This window comes from Pollachius pollachius (assembly GCF_949987615.1).
Source record: "Pollachius pollachius genome assembly, chromosome: 3".
NCBI lineage: Eukaryota > Metazoa > Chordata > Actinopteri > Gadiformes > Gadidae > Pollachius > Pollachius pollachius.
In genome coordinates this window covers 35,278,630-35,300,964 of record NC_136936.1, presented here as the reverse complement: position 1 = coordinate 35,300,964, position 22,335 = coordinate 35,278,630, and the positions used below count along the sequence as shown (strand labels likewise).

Below are 22,335 nucleotides of genomic sequence, written 5' to 3'. Positions count from 1 at the left end.
AACCCCAGATGGACCCACTGGTTGGGACTAATTGCATGACATCAGTGGCAGTCAATTATGTGGTTAACCCCCCCCCCCCATTTTAGGTTTAGTTTTACTGCCTTTTAAAGCCAAATGTAACAAAAAAAAACTAGAAACATGCAGAATAGAATGGTGTGGAAAATGTGAGTGAAGTATTTCCCAACTAAACAAATGTTTTTAACTGGTATACTTATATATAATATTACATTTCTAAACAACCCTATTTAACTGTATTTACCATTTTAGCTAGGAATGTTCAGCATCTACTTTTCTATGATTGCTGCCTTCATTCTAACACCATTTCGGACCGTATTGGTTTCATGAGAGGTACTTAGCTCAAGGTACTTATGGTCCTATACCGACACAATAGTGTTGTGCAGTAAAATGTGAGCATGTCAAAAGAGACAAGGCACGGAGTGCTATGTTTGCATCCAAATCCATAAATGTTTGCTCAATATGTGAAATGTGATTAAACAGCCAAAACGTGACTAGCTGCCACCCACTGGGTCCCCTAATAGTGGGGACCACTCACAGCCCGCGGTCCACAGATTGAGAACCCGTACTGTGTGTGCTTGTGTGTATGTGTGTGTGTGTGGGGGGAACGTACGAGGTGATCTGGGTTTCCATGAAAATGAGGATGAAGACGAGCAGGGCGGGGACGACGGAGGCAGCCATCATCCAGGTGGGGAAGGGCTTCTTGTCCCCGAACGGACTGATGAACCAGCCCCGCTTGTCCGGGGACGTCACCGAGAACCCAGATGGCACGTTGAGCTTCTGCACGAAGATACAAAGACCCCCGGGTTGAGCACAGCATATACTATGCTTTACCTTTTGCCTTCTATTTCTTGTATTGCCTTTTACTTATTGTCCATTCAAATGTCGTTATCGTATGAATACCTGTGTGTATGTATCGGAAATGGAGTAATCCAAAAGAACGGATAATAAAATGGAGATGGGGATCCCAAAGTCACCGATGATCCTCCTGGCCTGCAGAGGATAAGATTAAAGATAAGTAAACAACAGCATCATGATGGCTGCTGCTTCATGTATCCTTATGCTACAAACGAATATAAGGGAAAATCCATGAAATTCAAAGCATGCTTTGCGCTTTTCAGCTCTACATTCAACGGGAACGTGGGCCGTCGGGATCTGACGGGGGAGGAGAGTTCCGCACCTTCCCACCCAGGAAGCGGCTGTTGCGGAACTTCCTGAGGAAGAAGGCGACAAAGAAGGTCCCCATCATGAGGACCAGGGAGAGCAGGGCCGTGTTGGGCTGGTTCAGGACCATGGCCTCGTCCTCGTGACCATCTGAAGGGTCGCCCACTTTGATGCCGATCCAAGGGCCCGTCTGGGAGGGGGAGGCGGGGTAGGTCTCCATCAAGGGGTGCTCCTGGAACACCTGGGGAGACCATAACAGGGTTAGAACGATTGTTTAATACTAATGGCGTGATAGAAACAGTAGAAGGATGGATCGTTGCTTTATAACACTATTCATCCCCAAATGGAAATTAAGTTGAACTCAATTTATAACTTACTTATATGATATGGTGTCTGATATGGTTAATAGGTACAATGAATACATCATCTGATATCAAGTATTCAAACAGCTCAAAGCGGTCAAATTGCTTTTCAGGATTACTTTATACAGACCATACCTTGAAATCGACCCTTACTCTGACATGGCAGGGTTGGATCCTACAGTTGTCCTACAGCAGTTGTTAAAAACTGTGCACATTTGAAATGTATAACGTATAAATGTTTAGCTTTGACCAGTTGATGTGAAGGATTGTGTACAGAGGCTAGAGTGGTCTTACTTCACAGCTGAAGTAAAAACCCCAAGGTATGCAGTCTATCTGTCGGCATGCTTGAGCTAATATGTCCCAACCCCTACCTGCTCATTAATGATCATAATGTGTCAACATGTATTAGCATTTATAAAAGCATCTGCTAAATAACTAGATTACAAACACTGCATTTATGTATCGCTTTTCAGACCAGTGGTCTCTCAAAGTGCTGTACAGTTTATTGCCTGAAATTCAATGTTGCAGCCGTACGCACACATTCTTACGCTGATGGCAAGGTCAACCACGCAGGACAACGGCCAGCTCAATGGGAGTACTTAGGCGGCTTGCTCCGTCACACCTGGACACTTGGCTAGGACGATAAGGGAATCACACCAACAGCTTTCTGGTTGAAAACCCTCTCTACAACCTATTGGCAGTGGCTACCTTGATGAGCTTGGAGAAGGTCTCGTAGATGAAGATGAGGGAGATGAGGAAGGCAAAGATCTCCTGGGTGAAGGGCGAGATGTAGCGCACCAGGAAGCTGCCCTCAGCCGCCACCATGACCAGCACGATGAACACCAGCCAGAAGCCGATCCACACCCGGCCCGTCAGGTACTCAAAGTCATGAGCCTGGCAGAACTGGGAACCGGGAAACACGCACAAGGGAAACTGTTTCATCAAAACATCTGTGGGAGCTAATGAGCGGTTTTGCATTGGTAGTGATGGTTGATTGCAATATATGAGGGGAACAAAATGATGTAACGAAATATTGTAAATATGCATGGTTTAGACTTTAACCATTCATAATTCACCAGCTTGTTGGTCTTTCGCTTAATGTCACCTGTTGGGAGTGACGGTAGCCGTTAAATTGGAATATATGAGGAAAAGGAAAATATATATTCGGTGAAAATATCTCATCAAGGCCAGATGGGAAACTAATAAAAGTATCTTTATGTGGATGTTGGTTGGGGAGGTTGATTTTATTGTCTTTTATTGTATTTTTGGCACATTTGTGTTGGTACTATCTTTCTTCTTTACACTATATTCAATAAAGTGCTTGAGTCTACAAGAGCGACCTTTGAGGCTGAGCTGTTTGAAGGCGTGGTGGTGGTGGTTTGGTGCAGGAGAGGTAGTGTTTTCATCACCTTATAGAAGGCTTCTTCAAACACCAGCAGGGGGCCAGAGAAGCCGATGATGAGCAGTGGCTGACCCCCAAGCAGGGAGAAGACAACGCCCAGGGTTGCCGTGGAAACGATGAGCTCCGACACTCCCATCATTCCCTCGGTTTTCTCTCCTGTGTAAAAAGGACACAGAAACCAAAGAAGGAATATTTAAAACGTGTGTATTTAAAAGATGCAGAGCTGAAGCATTATCTTACAGTGAATTAAGACCGATGTTGGTTATAAGATATACTTTATTCATCTCAGCAGAGAAACGTAGGTGTTACAGCAGCCAGCATACGTACACACAACACAACACAACACAACACAACCCAACACATGTATATATACATATCCCACCTAAACAAAACCATGAGCCCACAATACCTAGTCTAGGATAGAAAAAGTGGAATGGATGGTCCATGTGTATAAGTAGAAGTAGAAGTAGCTGTTACTCAGAGATAACAGTACAAAATGTGTGCAAATATACAGGTGTGCAAATAAACAGGTGCAAAAAACTAAAATTAAAAAAAACGAAAAAAAACATATATATATATATATAAGCATATATAAGTATTTAAGTTTGATATATATAAGCAGCTCAAGCTAAAGTTTAAATAAATATTCTTCTGTCCTTACTAAAAAGGGGAGGTATTATAAAGTGCAATTGCAGTAGGTAAAAAGTATTCTTAAACCTGTCCTTTCTGCAGCTTAGCTGTCGTAGCCTCCCACTAAAAACACTCTTTTGTTTACTCACTAGATTGTGCAAGGGATACGTGTTATTGTCCATAATACTCAACAATTTCTGTACCATCCTTCTCTCAATCACCATCTCCAGGGACCCTACAGCAGTCCCCAGCACAAAGCCAGCCCTCCTAATCAGCTTGTTAAGCTTTTTAGAGTCACAAGCCCTGATGCCGCTGCCCCAACTGATGGCTGCAAAGAAAATGGCACTTGCCACAACAGACTGATAAAACATTAATTTATTGTTCACGTGCACACCCAAGTATTTATAGCTCTCTACCACCTGCACTTCATCCCCAAGGATAGAGATGGTGCTTAGCTCAGGCCTGACCCTCCTGAAGTCCACCACCATTTCCTTGGTCTTTGTTACATATAAATCAAGGCGGTTTTCTCCACTCCATGCAACAAAGTTATCCACCAGCTGTCTGTATTCTGTCTCATCTCCACCAATGATACACCCCACTACCGAAGTATCGTCTGAGAACAAATTACAAAAAAATAATTCAATTTTTATAACAAATAATTTGACCTGAATATTAACAAAAAGATGATTAATATTTCCAATAAACAACAGCAATCATAAGTGAAGCACAAGCCCGTGTTTCTCACTAAACCATCCGTTTAATGTTCATGTTTGCACCAAATAACATGCAGCCTACATTAATATTATCACTCTCATTTTTTTTCTCCCAATACATGTATTGGTGAAAGGGGGCACTTAGCAGATTAAAACATCTTAAAGGTACATCAAACAGTCTGAGAACCACCGACATAACGAACACAGTGTGTTCCCACGGCAGGAGTGCGCAGAACGTACCGAGCAGTCCTCCGAAGGTGATGGTGGGTGACAGCGCGGCGAAGTAGATGAAGATGACGGCGGCCACACACTGGATGTCCAGCGCGTCGCGGAGGTCGCTGACATAGCGCGGGTAGCGGCGTCGGATGTCGTGGATAAGCCCGCCGAACGGGACCCCCGAGCGCTTCAGGGGGTCCACCTCCTGGTCCGCCTCCTCCTGCTCCTCCGGAGTTGCTTCTGCAGGAGCAGGAAGGAGTCGGAATCACTATGAGAAGAATGTCCACTGATACACGCAGTCTATACTCAGGGATCTTTGAATACAGGCACCCAAAGAACCTTACCTGGACACATGATCAATGCAGAGGGACTCTTTAAACACAGGTACCCAAAGCAACTGGACCTTGAATAATTACTGAAACACGTGATCAATACGAAGGGGAAACTTTAAATACTGGAACCCAAAGCGCCATGCAGTGAATTATTACAGAAACAAATGATCAATACGAAGGGACTCTTTAAATACAGGTACATAAAGTGCCTTACAGTGAATTATTAAAGAAACACATGATCAATACGAAGGGACTCTTTAAACACAGGTACACAAAGTGCCTTACAGGGAATTATTACAGAAACACATGATCAATACGGAGGGACTTCTAATTTTGTATATGTCACTAAGGGCAGGTAAAATGAATTCACCTTGCTCACTCTCTGTGAACATTGGGGTTCAAACCAAGAACCGGCCGACTGGGAGTCAAACACAAGACTAGATCAGACGACCGCCCTGCCCCCTAGACACAAGGTAAAGCTGATGAAATATATTCTTGAGCTGCTGATATATGTACATGAGCTAATCAAATATGTAAATTAGCTGCTGAAAAATGTACATGAGTTACTGATATATGTAAATGAGCCACTGAAACATGTATATGAGCTACTGAAACATAGATATTTCAAGATGATGGATTATACAATACATTTCGATTTTGTATCATCCCCAATGAAACAACCGAGAGCATAAATGCTCTTTTCATGTTCACAGTAGTTTGCAGTGAATATGTGCCATGCAGTTAGAACTAGATGCATCATAGCTGATCACATCATCCAGGATGCTTGCAGAGCACCAACATCATCATCTGGAAGAAGTAGCCCAAATTGTCGAAATGATTCTCAAACTTACAAACAACACAGTATCTCCAACGTGGAAGCTGTCCTAATGAGTCAGTAAGGTCATAAAGACACTGCATATGGAAGGGATAAAGCACAACAGGGGGGGCCAAGACATTAGGTACATTATGTATGACGCGGGTGGTGATGCAGCCTAGGTGCGGCTGAGTTTGCTTACCACCGCAGAAGGTTTTATGATCGACTTAATCAGCTGAAATTAAAATATTCTCCCATGGTGCTTGAGCATGCTGTTGTTGCGTTGTCAAGGACACATCTGGTCAATAGTCATGTATGACCAATTTATTTTTAACTCTTAAGAGGCCGAGTCCCATTATTTAAAACAATGTACACTCTCGGAGCGTTAATGACCAGGATTGAGTATTTAATAATACTGTGGTATAATGATAGATGTTTTTGGAACAAGGTCAAGTCTCCAAAATTGGTTTCTGTGGTATGCATAAAAAATAAAGCACACACTTTATTTTGTCCATGTCCATATCCCAGGGGGATATGATGTGGTTTCTTAATGGACCTGCTCCACCCTCTGAGAGAAGGATGAGGAACCTATTTGGACCTGGTCCAACCCAAGGGAGAAGGGCCGGCTCCACCCCCTAGGAGAAGGACTGTATGAGGTTCCTTTGTGGACCTGCTCTGGTCCCAGGGAGAGGGACTGGATGGGGTACCTTTGTGGACCTGCTCTGGTCCCAGGGAGAAGGACTGGATGGGGTACCTTTGTGGACCTGCTCTGGTCCCAGGGAGAAGGACTGGATGGGGTACCTTTGTGGACCTGCTCTGGTCCCAGGGAGAAGGACTGGATGGGGTACCTTTGTGGACCTGCTCTGGTCCCAGGGAGAAGGACTGCTGCTTCTTCAGCACCCGCTCCTTCCTCTTGCGCATCATCTCCTTCTGGAAACCGGCGACCGTCTTCAGGAGGTCTTTCCCCGCCACGTCCGACGGCGGGAGCACAATGCTGCAGTCCAGGAACTCGTTGATCCCGTTCAGAAGATCCTGCCGGTCGTCGGCAAAGTAGGCCACCTCGTGGAAGTTCTGGGTGGAGGTGGGACCAGGAGCGGGATCAAAGTTAACAAAGTGATACTGTAGTTGTTTTGTTGGATCCCTGTACATCATTGTTACAAAGCATTTCCTTAAACTTAGAAAGCATAGAGATATCCCATTTCAATCCAAAATCAATCTAGATAATTTTTCAAAAAGGACATTGGAGGGCATAAACACTGAAGACCCTCCACAAGGGGGAAGGAGATCAGTACCATGGACAACGGCCTTTCACTAAAGGACAAACCAAATCAATAAAGTCTGATGCCGTACCTGGTCAGACATGAGTGTGGAAAAGGAGCGCCCGATCTCATGGTAGTCCATGTTATTCTGGCTGGGGCCCAGCAAGACGAAGAGGAACCGTACGGGGACCGGGACTTCCAGCACTGACTCCAGCAGCACCGCCTCGTTCAGCCTGACGAACGCCATAGCTGGCTGCTCCAGGAACTCCACGCAACCTAGGGACGCGGCCAGAGAGCTGCCCGTCAGAGTGCCGCTATACCATTCAAGATTATGGACTATGTTTAACGCCATGTATCACGGATGAGTAAGGTGAGCCTCACAGAGTAGCAGAAGTACAGCACAGCAATAATTAAAGAGGAGACAAATATTTTTACATAAGAAAATAAAACACAAATACACATCTGTATATGCGTATTAGAACTTCAATATAAAACACAGAATCCGAATGTTAACATAATTGAGATTAGTCGTAAACATCTCACTCCTTTTTAATCTAACAGATGTTTTCATCAAAAGCAATTTACAATGAACACAGTCATGAAGGAGCAGGAGATAACTATGCTACATATAGGACTTATACACTACATGTATATTAGCCACTAATACACAAAACTACACAAATAGTCAAAATTCACTCAGAGGACGAACTTCAAAAGATTGGGAAGGATACAAGCGAAGTTCCCAACCTACTTTTAGCTTTGTGGTTGTTCTTAGTGCGGAGCAAACATTTAGAAAGCAGTGTGGGATCCCAAGAAGAACACTAAACTCAGTACATTCCTATCGGTAGTAATGTTGTGTTGTGTTTTGTTGTTACACCCACCACAGAGAACGATGACGGCCTCTGCATCTTTAGGGATCTTAGCGAGGAGCTTCATGGAGCGGGCCGCAGCCGGGTGGCCCTCGGCGGGCAGCGGGTGGAGCGATTTCTGGGAACAAGAAGAAGAAGAAGAAGAAGAAGAAGAAGAAGAAGAAGAAGGATGAGGATGAGGGTGAGGAGGAGGGTGGTGAATACGATTTACGACAGCACGTTTCTGGCAGACCCCCATTTGTCATCACAATGGAGCAAAAACAATCTCTTTAAAAGGGATATCCAAATCAGAATCGTACTTTATCATTACACTATGATAGGCCATGAACCCCATTTTTCCAAAATTTGGTTTTATGCTTTCTTTTTTCTCAGAATGGGCTGTTTTGCGTTTGCCAACAGTTGAAGCTGCGGGGAGCTTTACGTGTTCGCAGCTAATGCATCAAGAGGGTTTAACTAGGAGCACCTGCAGGCTGACTAAGAGCAATAACTGCCACATGTGCGAGAGGAGGGTCTTAAAACAGACCCGCCCATGACCTCATCAGGGTGGGACGCTTACAAGTACAATCAAAGTGGAATCACAGGACTCAAACCACACCACGACTCTTTGCACGTGCAAGTGTATCTTCGCAGAGCCGAGACACTCGGAACAGAACATTTCAAAAAGCACAGAGCGGAAAGGACAGAGCGGAAACCCTTAGGATAATCAAGTTCATTTGAAGTTAACATCCACAAATTGGATAAGTTAATGAACATATGCCATTGTGAGACATCACACATAATAAAACACATCATTTAAAAAATAAGCAGCTTCAAAGGCATCCAAACCAGAGAGCCATATGGGACAATAATAAGTACGAGAAAATACAAAAAAAGAGAACGAACAAAGAAGGACCGTCTGAACATACAAACAGGCTGACGAAGACCTCCTGCTTGGGGTCGTACACGGGCCCCTTGTCCGGGTGCTCCTCGCCGTCCTCAGCCGGCGGTGGCAGGTTGGTGTCGGGCGGGGCCGTGTGGTGCTGGTGGTTGGCTTGGTGGTTGAAGCTGCCGTGGAGGCTGCTGGTGGACTGCAGGCGGTGGAAGCGGTGCTTCATGTCACTCGGGTGACTGGAGGAGACAGGGGGGGGGGGGGGGGCAGTCAGGAGACACAGAGAGGAGGTTTAGCAGCCTGACACCTGTGAACATGTATCAATGGCACAACGATAAAGAACAATAGATGTTCTGTCTCTGATAAACCTATAACAACAGTGTCACTCATGTCCGTTGTTCAGTTCCTAAAAGTCAAAACAACATCACTCCTAGTACTTTGGGTAGAAGAATGGGTCTTTTTGATAAGTTTAATAATTGTTTTTTCTCCGTCACACATGTTTCAGAAATTCCCAATGGAGGTGCAAGGGAAGTTCAGGTTCTGCCATCGCTCTTAAACAACCTTAAAGTTGCTCAACGTGAAGTTGGGCAAACAATGCAGTTGCTTTACGCTAGGAGACATGCTAATAACAAAAGCAACATAATGTTTTTAGGAATAAATGAGTTGTTTTAGTTTAAGTTTTAGTTTTTAGACGACATCATACAGTTAATCGATCTGCTCTTTGGTTTACATGGGTTGAACAAGGGTTAAACGTCAGTGTGTCACATCGTCCAAAGGTCAAATATCACAAAGCCATTCCAATAAAACATGAATCCATGTTAGTTGCACCAGCAGCAATCACTGCAACTGTAACACAGACAAAGTTTTAGCACTGGCGAGCAGTGTCCATGACTATTACTCTGTTATTGGTGGAAAACTGGACTGTACCATTGTGTCTTTAAAGAGGGGGGTCCAGAGAGAGGAGATGGGAACTTTGGCTGAGGAGAACTGCACGAGACAGACGGACACCATGAGCTCTCCCATATGTTTCATTATCTTTTAAATCCCATATAGGACATGTGTCTGTCAATGCTGTGTGTAGGCGTTCATACAGAAAGAGAATTGCATTTCCGAGAGGTTGCCTAGGTGCTAACCACATAGTAATACCCCTTGTGGCGATCCAGGTAAGATTATTCTAGATTTATTTTAAATAGATATAAAGCTAGAATTTTTTTACACTACGAACAAAAAGTCAAGAACACATGAATAAAGAAATAACCTTCACAACCGGTGACACGAACACCTGTAGGCCTGTTGTAATAAGATATTCATACTCTTATGAAGGATAAACTGCATTCCCTGTCTAAATCCACAGGTTTCAACTTTGGCTTCCTCGGCACAATGGAGAGCTGTGGATCCTACAGGGTTCTTCACACACACCAGGCCTGGCTCAGCCCTTCCACGGTAATTCAATCTGACAGCTGACTGCAATGTAGTTCACGCTCACTCTGTGCCTTTGACTGATCGATGGAACGCCTCTGGCACCCCACCGTGCCGGGCCAGTTGACCGAGAGCCTCCATGGAAACAGTAATCAATAAAGAGGTTTGTGATTTAATGTGGCGTCAGGAAGCGATAAGCGTACACCTCCTATATGAATACATCCACATGTGATGGTTATTCCATTTGAGCTTCACCATTAAATCATTCATAAGGGAATATATAACGTTGTTAATTGGTCTGGGGGTGAGGGGATTGGTATCGGTGGATATCCTTCTGTTTTAAAACAGATTCATGCGTGTCTTAGAAACGGTTACTTATAGCGCTGGTCAGACCTCACTCAAGGTCATCTGCTGTATTTTGCAGTGCACTCATGCGCTTATTCAACTAAATAACTGTGCTTTACTCCCTATTGGCCGATTCTTGCTGCGGGTGAGAGTGAACGGCTCTCAGTCATTAAAACACTGAAAATACCTTTATGTCTGCACATATATCACCAGTAGAAGTTCAATTTTATACGAACACCTTTTTATTTTAATTATGAATTCACCGGGAAACGGTGAGAAAGTCCTTCATGTCACGCAACTAAAAGCGGCGGCTTAGGGAGACCAGATGGCCGTCTGCACATTCCAGGAATCTTTTCTTCTTTATTCAAATTATCTGTTCCTTCTGTTTTTCCTGGGCATCAGGCGAGCGGCGCTTTCAAGGGCCAGCGGAAACCGTCCACATCTGGCGTTGCACGGGCCCTAATTCCACGCTCTTACCCTGTTAATGCCCGGCACAACATACAACATACGCAGTCCGCACTCCCTCCCTTCATCCTGGCTCCTGTCATGCTCGCACCCCCCCCTCCCCCTGCTTCCAATAAAGGGTTCAGAGACCTGCTGCCCACGAGCCCTGACTTACACGCCATTCCCTGCCGCGTTTCAAAGCCAGGGTGGAAACACGACTCTCCCGATGGGGTTAGGAGAGAGAGAGAGCGAGGATGAAAAGAAGGATCAAGGATTTGCACGAGGAAAAACAGGTCTCCGGTGAGGCGTGGCGGGCTGCGAGGCCGGGGAAGGTTAATGCACGTTGCTTGGGTTGGAGCGGTGGCCCTTGGGCCAAAGCTTTGAGTTTGTTTCCCTCTCTGGTCTCATATGTGTAGTCCAGGAAATTCAAAGGCCTTCGAGGTATGTATTTCCCGGACCTGGAAAGGTGCGCTTATTGAACCTGAGGTCACCGTCGCATCATATCACATCGTATCACATCATATCACATCATGTTAAAGAGTAAATTAGCCGGAAAGGTGAAGGGGTCAATGCCCATTAAGGTTCCTCCGGGGGTAGGGGTGGGCTGTCGGTGGCTCAGCCTAGCTCATGTGCGCTAACCCGGGACCGAACCCTTGTAGCGACCCGGGTTGTATCCCGGTCTATGCTACATGTCATACCCTCTCATTTTCAATCCAGTTTCCTGTCAGCCTGGACTGCCTGTCTATAAAGGCACAAAGACAGAAAAAATATATATATTATATACTTATTGTAATTATCTATATCTATTGATGTTGTTTTAAATCTCTTACTACTATTACTGTGTTTATACACATATTTTCTGTGTTTTTAGTTTTTGTGCCATTGTTTTCAATCTCTTCTCTTTTCTCTCTCTACCTGCGGCTATCACACCCCTGTTCCCCGTCTGTGGTGAAAACAATCCCCCCTGGTCACCACTCATGTCTGACCTGTGCTTCAGCAGCAGAGCCCTCAGGACCCCCGAACGATCCTCAGCCCGGATCTGGTCCGACATCACCATGGTTTCCACCACCAGGTGGGCGATGCCTGGCAGGGTGTTCTGCTCCAGGTCCAGCAGGATGGCTCCTACGGGGGGTTGGAGGAGGGTGGGGGTTAGAGGTGGAGTGGAGATTGATGCAAGGTGAGGGAGGTGCAGGGGAACCGTCATCCTGGGGGCAGACGTGAGTGGGATTGATGTTTGAGCGATGGATGTGCACACATTCGCTCTAGGAAGGTGAAGATAGAACTCACAAGACAGATAATATGAGGGGCTTTCATTTTCATTAAAGAAAAGAAGTTTAGACTTGAAAAAATGTGATGTTTTCCTTTCTTCTAAATTTCAAAGATAAAACATTTGTAAGTTTCAAATGATATTCGGCTATGTATTGTGAAAATAGTATGAGAACCTTGAGAAGTAGTGATTCATATGGAAGATATATAAAGATGTTTGTGTGTGCGTGGCTCCGCTGTACCGTGGGTGATGGTGCGCCGGAGCTCCAGCAGGCTGCGAAAGGAGAGCGAGGCCACATGGGGCTTCCCCCAGCGCTCCGTCTCCTCCTCCACGTCCTCCTCAAACTTGATCCAGCGGGCGCGCTCCTTCCAGCGCATCTCGTGGTCCTTCTCCACGATCAGCTCGTTCAGCTCCACAAACACCTGCGGAGCGACGCACGCTAAAGGTAACAGCATGTAGCTTGCTATGGGTCTATGATCTGCCATTTTAGGATTTCGATTTAGGTTTATTAAACCCCATAACAAAGCTAAAACCCATAAAGTCACTATTATACATGTTAACCTTTGCTGATCGATGAAGCCAAGACCAGATATAGAAGTATGACACGTCATCCATTTTAAGCGCCTCTAGGTCACCACAATAATAATGTTGATGCTAAAGAATATTATATTATACAAGGTATTATACATGTTCAAAGGAAAACCTTAAGGTTTTGGTGTGGATGTGTTTTGGACCATACTGACAGAGCTGTGGGGGGAGATTAGACTAAAGAGGTTGCACAGGTGTATTTTGATACAGTCTCAAGGACTTTACTGGCCGACATTATACCACATTATACCCCCTGACCCCTACACCAATTAGAGGAGATTCCAAGGAAAACCCAGAGGGAAGAAACCAGACAAAAGACGAGGGATCCCTCCTTCCGTGGACGGTGTGGACTTAAATCAGTGCCGAATGGGCAGAGACATAACGGTAACACGTAACAGAGCAGTGCATTTTTACGACAAACAATCAGACCTGTATATTAAACTCCCAGTAAGTATTCAAAGTTGAGGCTTGGGCTAGGATTCCATTCCTGGGATGTACTGGGAACATGATGAACCTAACGACACTGAACCTGATGTTGGTCTCTCAACTAAAGGAAAGTGGCTCCAATATGGCCGCTCTAATCCCAACTGTTGCCGACCCAAGTGTGTGCACAGTTGTTAATGTCAGTTTGATGAACGCATTTACCAAACAGCACATGATGATAATGCACAAGCAGGTTCCCAGGGCCTGTACAACTATTACCATTTGTTTTTTCCTTCCCAACTTTCAGATGTTAAAACATGGAAGATGTTTTACATTTCCTGAAGATTTGTGGTTGTGGACAGACACCTTGCGGAGGAGTTCTATGTTTACCCAAACATGAGGTCAAACTGACAGAGGAAAATCCAACAGATGGAGACCGCTAACTCAAAGAGACAGTCTACACATAGTCCAACTAATAGAATTACCCGCAGTTTGGATAAAGTTCAGAGAGCAACTGGGTACTTGGAAAGGAAAACGTTCGACTTCCAAACACGGTGTCATGGTAAAATTCACTTCCTATAAAACTCAAAGCTATAAAAAGAAACATTGGTAATTTATCTTGGCGTAAGTCACTTATTCAGTGAATCCAGCAGTTCAAACAGGATTAGTTCAAAGTCTTACCGAAAATTGAATTTAATCTGCAGGAACACACAATATCTGTACAGCCTAGCCCTGAAAGAATGCAAGGTGAAATAAACATCCCGATTTCCCAATGTCAACAAACCAGTGGCCAAGTGAATGCTACCACACCAGTTTGGCTAGCCATTTGTCTGGTAGATTTGATAAGATTGATTTTTAAGAATTTTGAGATGACAACCAATCACTTATTGATATTGTAAAGTAGTAAAGAAAGAACTGCCAATTAGTTGTGTGTATATGATGACCAAAAATACCTTACAATTCTGTGACACCCAGACATGGGTGGAAACAGTACAATCGTACAGCCTAACCCTGATGCCATCATCCAATAGTTACAAATTAACTTGAGAAGAAGAGTAAAAGACAATCTAAAAAACTTGACAGTTGAGGAACACACGCAGAGTCTACTTTTATTCCTAAATGTATTGTTGTACTATACTGTCCTGTTTAATTGATATCCCTATTCCTCTTATTATCTTCCATTGAGAGCTGAGCAAAGGATGACCGGTGCCCCCGGGGTTAATAAAGCCCTGTTGGATCTGAGCCGTGAGTGCGGACCCCTCACCTCGTGGGTCTTCTTGTCCGCCGCCCTCTTCTTCTTCTTGAGGCTGGACAGCGGCCCGGAGCTGTTGGCCCGGGACAGCTGGCATCGCGACGACTTCTTCACCAGGTGTCTTCTCACGCCGGGGTTGTCCTCAAATCTGTGACCTGTGCACACAAACAGCAACCGGGGGGGGGGGGGTCGCTGATTCGCTGAGCTTTCCAGAGGTGAGAGTTAAGAGAGTGTCACACTTTTTCAAATGGGAATTTTACGTTTTTGTGTAATGTCAGTAATTTCCCCTTCCTTTATAATAAAGTTAATTTAAATCCGGAAAGAATTTATAATCCGGAATAGTTTGGGGAAATGTCAACATGGCTAACCGAGAATCCCAGTCTTTCATTGGAACCAAGGCAGAGGTCATCATTGGAGAGAGATGATGAATTACCGGCAGACATTTGTGGTCACAGGGAGAAATTGAATTTGCATGCTCCTTCGCCCACAAGCCGTGTTTTATGCAATGAGCCAGGAGAAAGAGGTCTCACCAGAAAACCTCGCTATGGCTTACTGCCGGGGACGGAGACGGTGTGACAAGGTTTGCTCTGACTTCAAAAGGACAATTTAAAGATCTGGAAAGCCAGAAGGAAGGGGATAACCCCAGAGCCTACTGAAAGGGGCTAGTGAGGAATGTGGGAAGTTTAAAGCAATTTTAAATGTATAAATATAGCATCATAACTGGGGAAAATAAATTGTCAATGGGTTTAGATGACACTATTTTCATGGCAACATGTTCTACTGTATATAAACTCAAAAATAGGCTAAAGATGGAGATAGGGCCTTGGCGACACTTTGTGTGTGTCTAAGTGTGTCTGTGTGTGTGTGTGGGGGGGGGGGGGGTAAGTGTGTGTGTGCGTGGGGGCAAGTGTTTGTGTGTGTGTGTGTGTGTGTGTGTGTGTACGTGTGTGAGTGTGCGAGTGGGAGTGTGCAAGTGGGAAGGTCTGTGGATGTGTGTGTGTACCGGTACAGATGTGTTTGTTTGACAAGCAGCATAGTATAACGCAACCGTTGACCCGTTCATAGCACAGGCCTATACCTACAAATTCATTACATAACTTGGACACCACCCCATAGAGATTCTCGTGGCAGACGGGGCAAAAGAGAGCAAAAAGCTATAGTTTATCAATGAGCCGGGTTTCCGCTCCAGCTGTGGCCAGGTCGCCAACACCAAATTGGAGCTACCGGATCTAACACAGCAGTGGAGCTGCTCTGTGTCAATGCACTCAATGACATGGGCCGGCTCTGCACTGCTTGTGGCCACGGCACGGCCAAGCCCCAGTTTATGGTTAATTAGTCTGGCAGTCGGTCACGCGATCAATGGAAACAAGTGGCCCAGCGGTCGATCGCTATGGCGTTAGCCCAGTTCAGAAGATAGTATGGGGGCTTTCAGATGCATGGCTATTCATGTCAGTTCAAGAGTTTGGTCGGATCACAGGAAGGGAATTATAAAAAGAAACCCTTTTTCCTCAAACAACACCAATCGCAAATATAAAATAAATGGTCTAATCTGATGTATAATATGATTTAATTATTTACATTTAGTCCTTCAACAGACTCTTTCATCCCAAGCATAAAAGTGATTCCTTTGTTTTTGGATTCATGTCAGTAAGGAGTAGGTAGGAGTTAGGCAGCATCATGAATTCAGATAGACTGCGGACATTAAGGTTTTAACCCTTCACCAGCTTTCAGCTAGGAGTCACCCTAACCAGCAGTCAATAGACATTCCTGTCCCTTCAAAATCCCCATGTCTTGCTTTGGTTTGACCCTAATAACCACATTTAAAAACTTCTTCCTTGCTGCCATCATCGGGGACCAGGAGAGCCCGACTACGGTGACACGTTGAATATCAGAAGAACGCTACTCACGGATGGGCTCCAGGGGAGACGCGAGCTGGCTGTGGATGGACTCCAGCAGGTCATAGTCGTCGAAATCCAGAACAAACTCCTCAAAGTCGAAGTGCTCGGCAGTGAACAGCGAGCCACGGTGCGCCGGGTCGTGCTGCTGATGGGGGGTCATCAAACCGCTGGACTGGTGTTCCAGAGGGTGGTGGTGCTTGGCGAGAGCACCCCGCTTCTTGGGGGTATGCCCGTCGTGGTGGTCCTGGTGGTGGTCCTGGTTGTTGTCTTGATGGTGGTCCTGTTGGTGGTCCTTGTGGTTGTCTTCCTTGTCCTCAGTCGCTGGGCGGTCTGTCATCTCCGCGGATGGGGCCTCCTCCTCCTCCTCCTCCGCTCCACCCCGCTCCGGGCGGACGCTCTGTTCATCCAGGGTTCCGGGCTCTTGGGTGCCGTTGCCCAGCCCTGGGCCCCTGTGCTCTGCGGAGCCTGGGTCTACACAAACGTGGGGTCTGCACAAAATATCGTGTCCCCACAAAAGCTGTTTTCCCAAAGAATGAGTCTTCACAAAGACCAGATCTTCTTAACCGTTGGGTTTCGTCAAGAGTTGGGTCTTCTCAAAGGCTTGTCTTAACAAGTTTGGGTCTTCACAACGGCTGGCTTCTCACAAGATTGGGATTGGGTCTCCACAAAGCCTTGTTTTCCACAAACAGTGTGTTCTCTCAATTGTTATATATTATAACTTATATAACTCCTTTCAGAACTGGTAATCCTCTGGTTTTCAACCGGTTTTTAGCTGTAATAAGGATCAAGTTTGCTTGGAACAAAGAAAAGCCAAGTGACTGAAGACGTTAAGGATACTGGCGTTATAAAGACGTAACCCCTCAACACATCAACGAAATGAATCAACTTAATTACCTGAATGGAGCCTTAAAGGTAATTATCTAAAAATCGATTTCACTCGTTGCAAAATAATACAGAGATTGTCAAGGACAAATCAAGAAACTTTCACTCGTCTAAACTATGGTGTAATCTCCACAGCAGAGGCCCTTATCCACAGTCAGAGGAGAAACTAGGAAAGTTAGGCTGTACCTCCAGACCTCCAAGAGGGAATCATGATAAAAGTGTTGCACTTTTTTCAGAAGCACCCCCACCACCAACGAACGCCTACTGAAGCCCCGCCCTGTTCCATGATGTGGTCCAGTGGATCGATCCTTTGAGTGGAAAACATATAGATTGGATTATTCCTAAAGTAGTTTTTCCATGACGAAAGAAGTCCAACCTGATGATGTCACGATTTGAGTAAAAGGTTGACAATTGAGGGGACCGCACTAGCATATGACTAATACAGGCTGATATTCCGATATGTTGATAAATGCCTGGTCAAAGAAACAGGAACACACACCAACAAACACACACCAACACACAAAATACTTTGGGTTCTTAAATAGCACTCAGGAATCAACGGGGATGTTCTGTTTGCTCAGCTATGATGGCATGCATCACAGGTAACTATGGAAACCAATTGTGTTTGTGTCTGCATGTGCATACGGCGAAATGTAAAGATTTATTAATTGGATGTGATCGGCTGATAAAAGTAAACAATCTGTTAAAAATAACAAAAACATTTATACACAGTTACAGAAAATAGGAGCAACAATTTTCACTTTTGTATAGTTTAAACTGACCAAATATTTCATATTATAACATTAGATCATCATCAATGAAAATTGTCATGGATCCTATTTTGCATTACTTTATCCTTTTTAGCTTTTCCCAGCCACAATCGGTGGCACGATCACAAGTACCCCTGTTTCAATGTCTTACTGGTACATTGACTGTCTCACTAACTAGCACATCTGCCGTCCTTGAAGAATCAAGTAGCGTTCCTGCAGGGGCATGAAAAACTCTACCTGACACTTTGATCAGTGCTCACTCGGCGAGAGAGGAGACAATACTAAAACTACTGTGCGCTACTTTTGCTCTGAGAAGCCTCATCCGCCATAGACGCAATAGTTCAGAAAGAAATCCCCCTGACACAATCTAAAAATAACTCATGCCTCATGACTCATTCAAGGGACGCATGAACACAACCCATATCAGGACAGCCTCTGTGAGCCAATGAGAGATAGCACGAGTGAACGAGGGAGTGAACCAATGACTTCATGAGCCCTGGTCCACGCGGATGGAGAGGAGGCGGCCCAGATCTGAGCGATCACGTGGAGGGGGGCAACAGAGCTGTAAAGAGCGGGAAGAGCCGGCGGCGGGATCGATGGTGGAGGGGGAATCAACCGGTTTTAATTAACACCCCCCGAGGAGGCGGAACCACTCTGCTTTTTACCCCAAAAAATGACCCGTTTCTAACCACTTTCCCTCACATTCATTATCTCACTCGAACTCGCAACCTTGTTTGAGTTCACTGCTAGTTTAGCTTCTCCCCTTGAGACCATTCATATTCAATGAAAGTATGTTACACTGTGTGGCTGCTTTTAACCAAAGTGTCTTACATAAATACATTATTAGCCATAGTCACCACAAGTCAACACTTTATGAGATATTCAACATTGATTTAATTCACTAGTGAGAAAACAATATAAAGCCAGATTTCCATCTCCAATATATGGAATTTACATCTTAACTCCAATTTCATAGCAGCTACTTTTACACACAAACATGCTTTTTTTTCATCCTAGTTTGGTGACACATCTACAGACTACAGAATAATGGAAAAAAACTGCATGAACAACAAGTCTTTAAAATCTATAAGCACCAGTAGAGGGCGCCATAGACGATCTTACAGAAGTGAAGCAGTGAAAGAGCCCCTATTTGTATGTGTGTATACATCTTAACATGGATAAATATCGTTTGTTTATGCATTGTCCTTACTCTTCATGTCTTTCAGATATGTGTGTGTTCAGTGTGTATGTGGGGTGACTTTTGAGATTGCTAGTTCGATTTCCGGCTCAAACTAGCTGAGCGTTGAGATGTCGCTGAGCAAACACCTAACCCTAACTGCTCCCGCCGAGCTGGCTGTCACCTTCCACAGTTGACTCTGCTGAAAATGTCTGTATGAACCGTTGTAAGTTGCTTTGAATGAAAGTGTCTGCTAAATGTCCTAAATGTAAATGTATGGGTGCACACTGTAGATGTGAATATGTTTGCATACATACTGTATTTGTGTGTGTACGGTATGTGTCTATGTGTTTGGCAGCAAACTTAATTACTATTTGTGCTTGTTTATATAATGTATAAGTCTATGTATGTGTACATATATACTTTATGCCAATTTGTTTACATTGGTCTCTTCTTAATCTTCATGATGTCCAGGTGCATGTGTGTATCGATATGAACTTGTAAATACAGTATATGTCTCTGTTTGTATACTGCACATGTTTATGTATGTGTGTATATACAATGGTACTTAATCTATTCATGTCGTCCAGGTTATGTATTTGTGGTCTGTGTGAAGTGTGTATGTGTTTACACTGTATATGTCTATGCATGCTTGTGTGTGTACTGTTTGTGTAGATACTGTATAAGTTTATGTATGTCTGTGTGTGGGTTCCCTCCTGCTCTTCATGTCGTCCAGGGTATGCATGTGTGGGTGTGTATGTGTGTCTACTGTATATGTCCACGTGTGTGTGTGTGTATCTCCTCTTACTCTTCATGTCGTCCAGGTCGGAGCTGGCCAGCATCTGGGCCTCGGCCTCGTCGGTGGGCACCTGCTGGTAGACGGCCATCTCCAGGGGCATGAGGCTGCCGATGTACACCCTCTCCCGGAGGTCATAGCTGCTCCGCTGGGCCCCGGGGGGTCGGTGGTGGGGGGAGCGCCTCCGGAACCAGCCCCGGGACGTCGGGAGGGACACGTGGTCGGTGGACGGCAGGGTGCTGGGGTGGGGTCGTGGGTGTGTGTTTGGGGGGGAATGGGGGAGGGGGGGGGGGGGGGGGGGGGGAGTTCGGAGGGAGAGGGAAGGGGAGGGGGGATGGATGGATGGACGGAAGGGAAGGGGAAGGGGTGAGAAAAAGAGGGAGAGAAAGGATGGGATAGGAGAGATGTAGGGAGGGATGGAATGGAGAGAGGGGGAAATGGGAAATAGCATTTATAAAGTTGTTATAACTGGTTGAAAAAGTTTGAGGTTCATCCTGCTTAATGTATTGCAATCCATGCAACCCAAATTATGATAAACTTTACAAAACAATACAAAAAACACAATACACAACTCTGACGTATACTGCAGTTGGTTGCAGTGCTTATTATTAACCAGGAGGGGGCTCTATAACCAAATGCTAAACACACACATCCCTTAAATCCCCCAAATATGAGGCTGTGTACACACATGCACAATAAGACAACATTATATATTATAGGGTATGTTTCTTGTACAAACATTTAATACATGAAATGTGCACAATAAACCGTGCACAATATATAGGCTTGACTGTATAGTGAGTATCATTGGACTATCATCAAGTTGGAGTCCTCCCCAACCCAGTGAAGGGAACAAACTGAATAATATGTGGCCCTCTGCTGCCAGCAGAGAGCTTCATCCATTATTCAGAGCATTACCTCATTGGTCATATCGACACGGGGATGCATGTTCTGGTGTTAATACACCATGAGGTTAGCATGATGCCTGTTTGACTCAGCAAAACACTGTCTGCTGCTATATGTAGACTGTAATGTTGTCTAAAGTGTAACCTAATGTGTAGTGTGTATATAACTATATGTATATTGGGTATATAACACCATGTAATGGGTTAATATATATAATAATATAAGACACTTTGTTAATCCAAGATAGAAAAATATGAGGGTCATGCAATGTGTGTAAACATATATTGTGCAATGGTAAAATAATGTATTTAAAAAATAAATATGAATAGTTGTTTATTTGCCGTTTTCATACAGAGCGTTAAGGAGCAGGAGGGGGCTTTAGGTATTTTAATGAAGAAGACCTGCAGGTATATTGCGGCATTGGGGATCAAACCCAGAACCTTTTGGCTGGGAGTCAGGTTTCAGGACCCTAAACACTAAACGATCCCGTCTTATCCTCTACGTATATAACAAGAACACTGTAACCTACAGACAGAACCAACTTCAAGGATATTATTGTGAGAATCTAAAGGGATCCCAGGCTCTCAGAGACACATACACACAAACACGAAGACACACACACACACACACACAGCTTTTGTCCTTAGAAGCCAACAACAGGTGTACTTGTTCTGAAGAAACTCTACACTGTGAAGCTGAATGCGTTCTTGAGCACTTGGCAATTGGGGCTTTCAGTCACATGGCCTGACTGTGTTTGCACTGTCTTGGCTGTCTGACTTCACAGACTCACACAATACAAGGTAACAAACTGTTCTTCCCCAATACGACACGTCTCACTTTGGGAAACACACTGGGCCTGCTCTGTGAGTGAGTAAATTAGTGAGTGAATGGAAAAGTGAGAGCATGAGTAAGGGAGGGATGTAGAGTAAGTCAAAGAGAGTGACAGGGAATGAGAGACTGAGTAAGGGAGTGTGTGAATTAGCAAATGAGAGTGAGCAAGTGAAAGAGCGATTGAGTAAGTGAAAGAGTGAGTGAGTGACTTATTGAGTGAGAGTGTAACGGAGACAGCGAGTGACTTACTGTATGAGAGAGCAAGTGAAAGAGTGATTGACTTAGTGAATGAACGAGTGAGTCACTAAAGATGAGATATATACATAGTGGTTGTCGGGGTTGGAGAATACAGAGAGCACCACAGCATAATCAATAATAATCAATATTATTTGCAGAGCTTTAAGATGGCAGAATAACCATCCTACCTGCGACTTGTATCCCCTTCCTCCGCCTCTTCCTCCTCCTCCCTCGCCAGGGGTCCAGAGGCCGTCCGTCCCACTGTCTGACCCCCGCCCTGGGCAGGGCGCCCCTTCTGGCCGGCAGGCCCCATGGGACCCTCTACCGTCTCAGTCTCCACGTGGAAGGAGCATACAGGTGGAAGGCGCCCGGGCTGCTCTTGGTTCCCCGAGCTAAACTGGGAGGAGGAGAACGTTCAGGGAGTGGAGTGGCGGTTGGAAAATGGTGGTGGTGTCA

At 44.9% G+C, this 22,335-nt stretch overlaps 1 protein-coding gene across 1 annotated transcript in view; it reads right to left on the bottom strand.

Annotated features, from left to right (window-relative positions):
* Positions 1 to 22,335, bottom strand: part of slc4a3 (solute carrier family 4 member 3) — a 43,917-nt gene that overhangs the window by 4,438 nt on the left and 17,144 nt on the right. The window contains exons 4-18 of the mRNA XM_079731126.1: positions 22,068 to 22,276; positions 19,918 to 20,144; positions 14,395 to 14,537; positions 12,361 to 12,541; positions 11,839 to 11,974; positions 8,682 to 8,883; positions 7,789 to 7,894; positions 6,999 to 7,183; positions 6,497 to 6,719; positions 4,527 to 4,742; positions 2,951 to 3,099; positions 2,250 to 2,444; positions 1,196 to 1,420; positions 919 to 1,008; positions 629 to 795 (exon numbers count right to left, since the gene is read on the bottom strand). Coding sequence (XP_079587252.1) covers positions 629 to 795; positions 919 to 1,008; positions 1,196 to 1,420; positions 2,250 to 2,444; positions 2,951 to 3,099; positions 4,527 to 4,742; positions 6,497 to 6,719; positions 6,999 to 7,183; positions 7,789 to 7,894; positions 8,682 to 8,883; positions 11,839 to 11,974; positions 12,361 to 12,541; positions 14,395 to 14,537; positions 19,918 to 20,144; positions 22,068 to 22,276 — 2,654 coding nt within the window. The remainder of the gene's footprint in view (positions 1 to 628; positions 796 to 918; positions 1,009 to 1,195; positions 1,421 to 2,249; positions 2,445 to 2,950; positions 3,100 to 4,526; positions 4,743 to 6,496; positions 6,720 to 6,998; positions 7,184 to 7,788; positions 7,895 to 8,681; positions 8,884 to 11,838; positions 11,975 to 12,360; positions 12,542 to 14,394; positions 14,538 to 19,917; positions 20,145 to 22,067; positions 22,277 to 22,335) is intronic.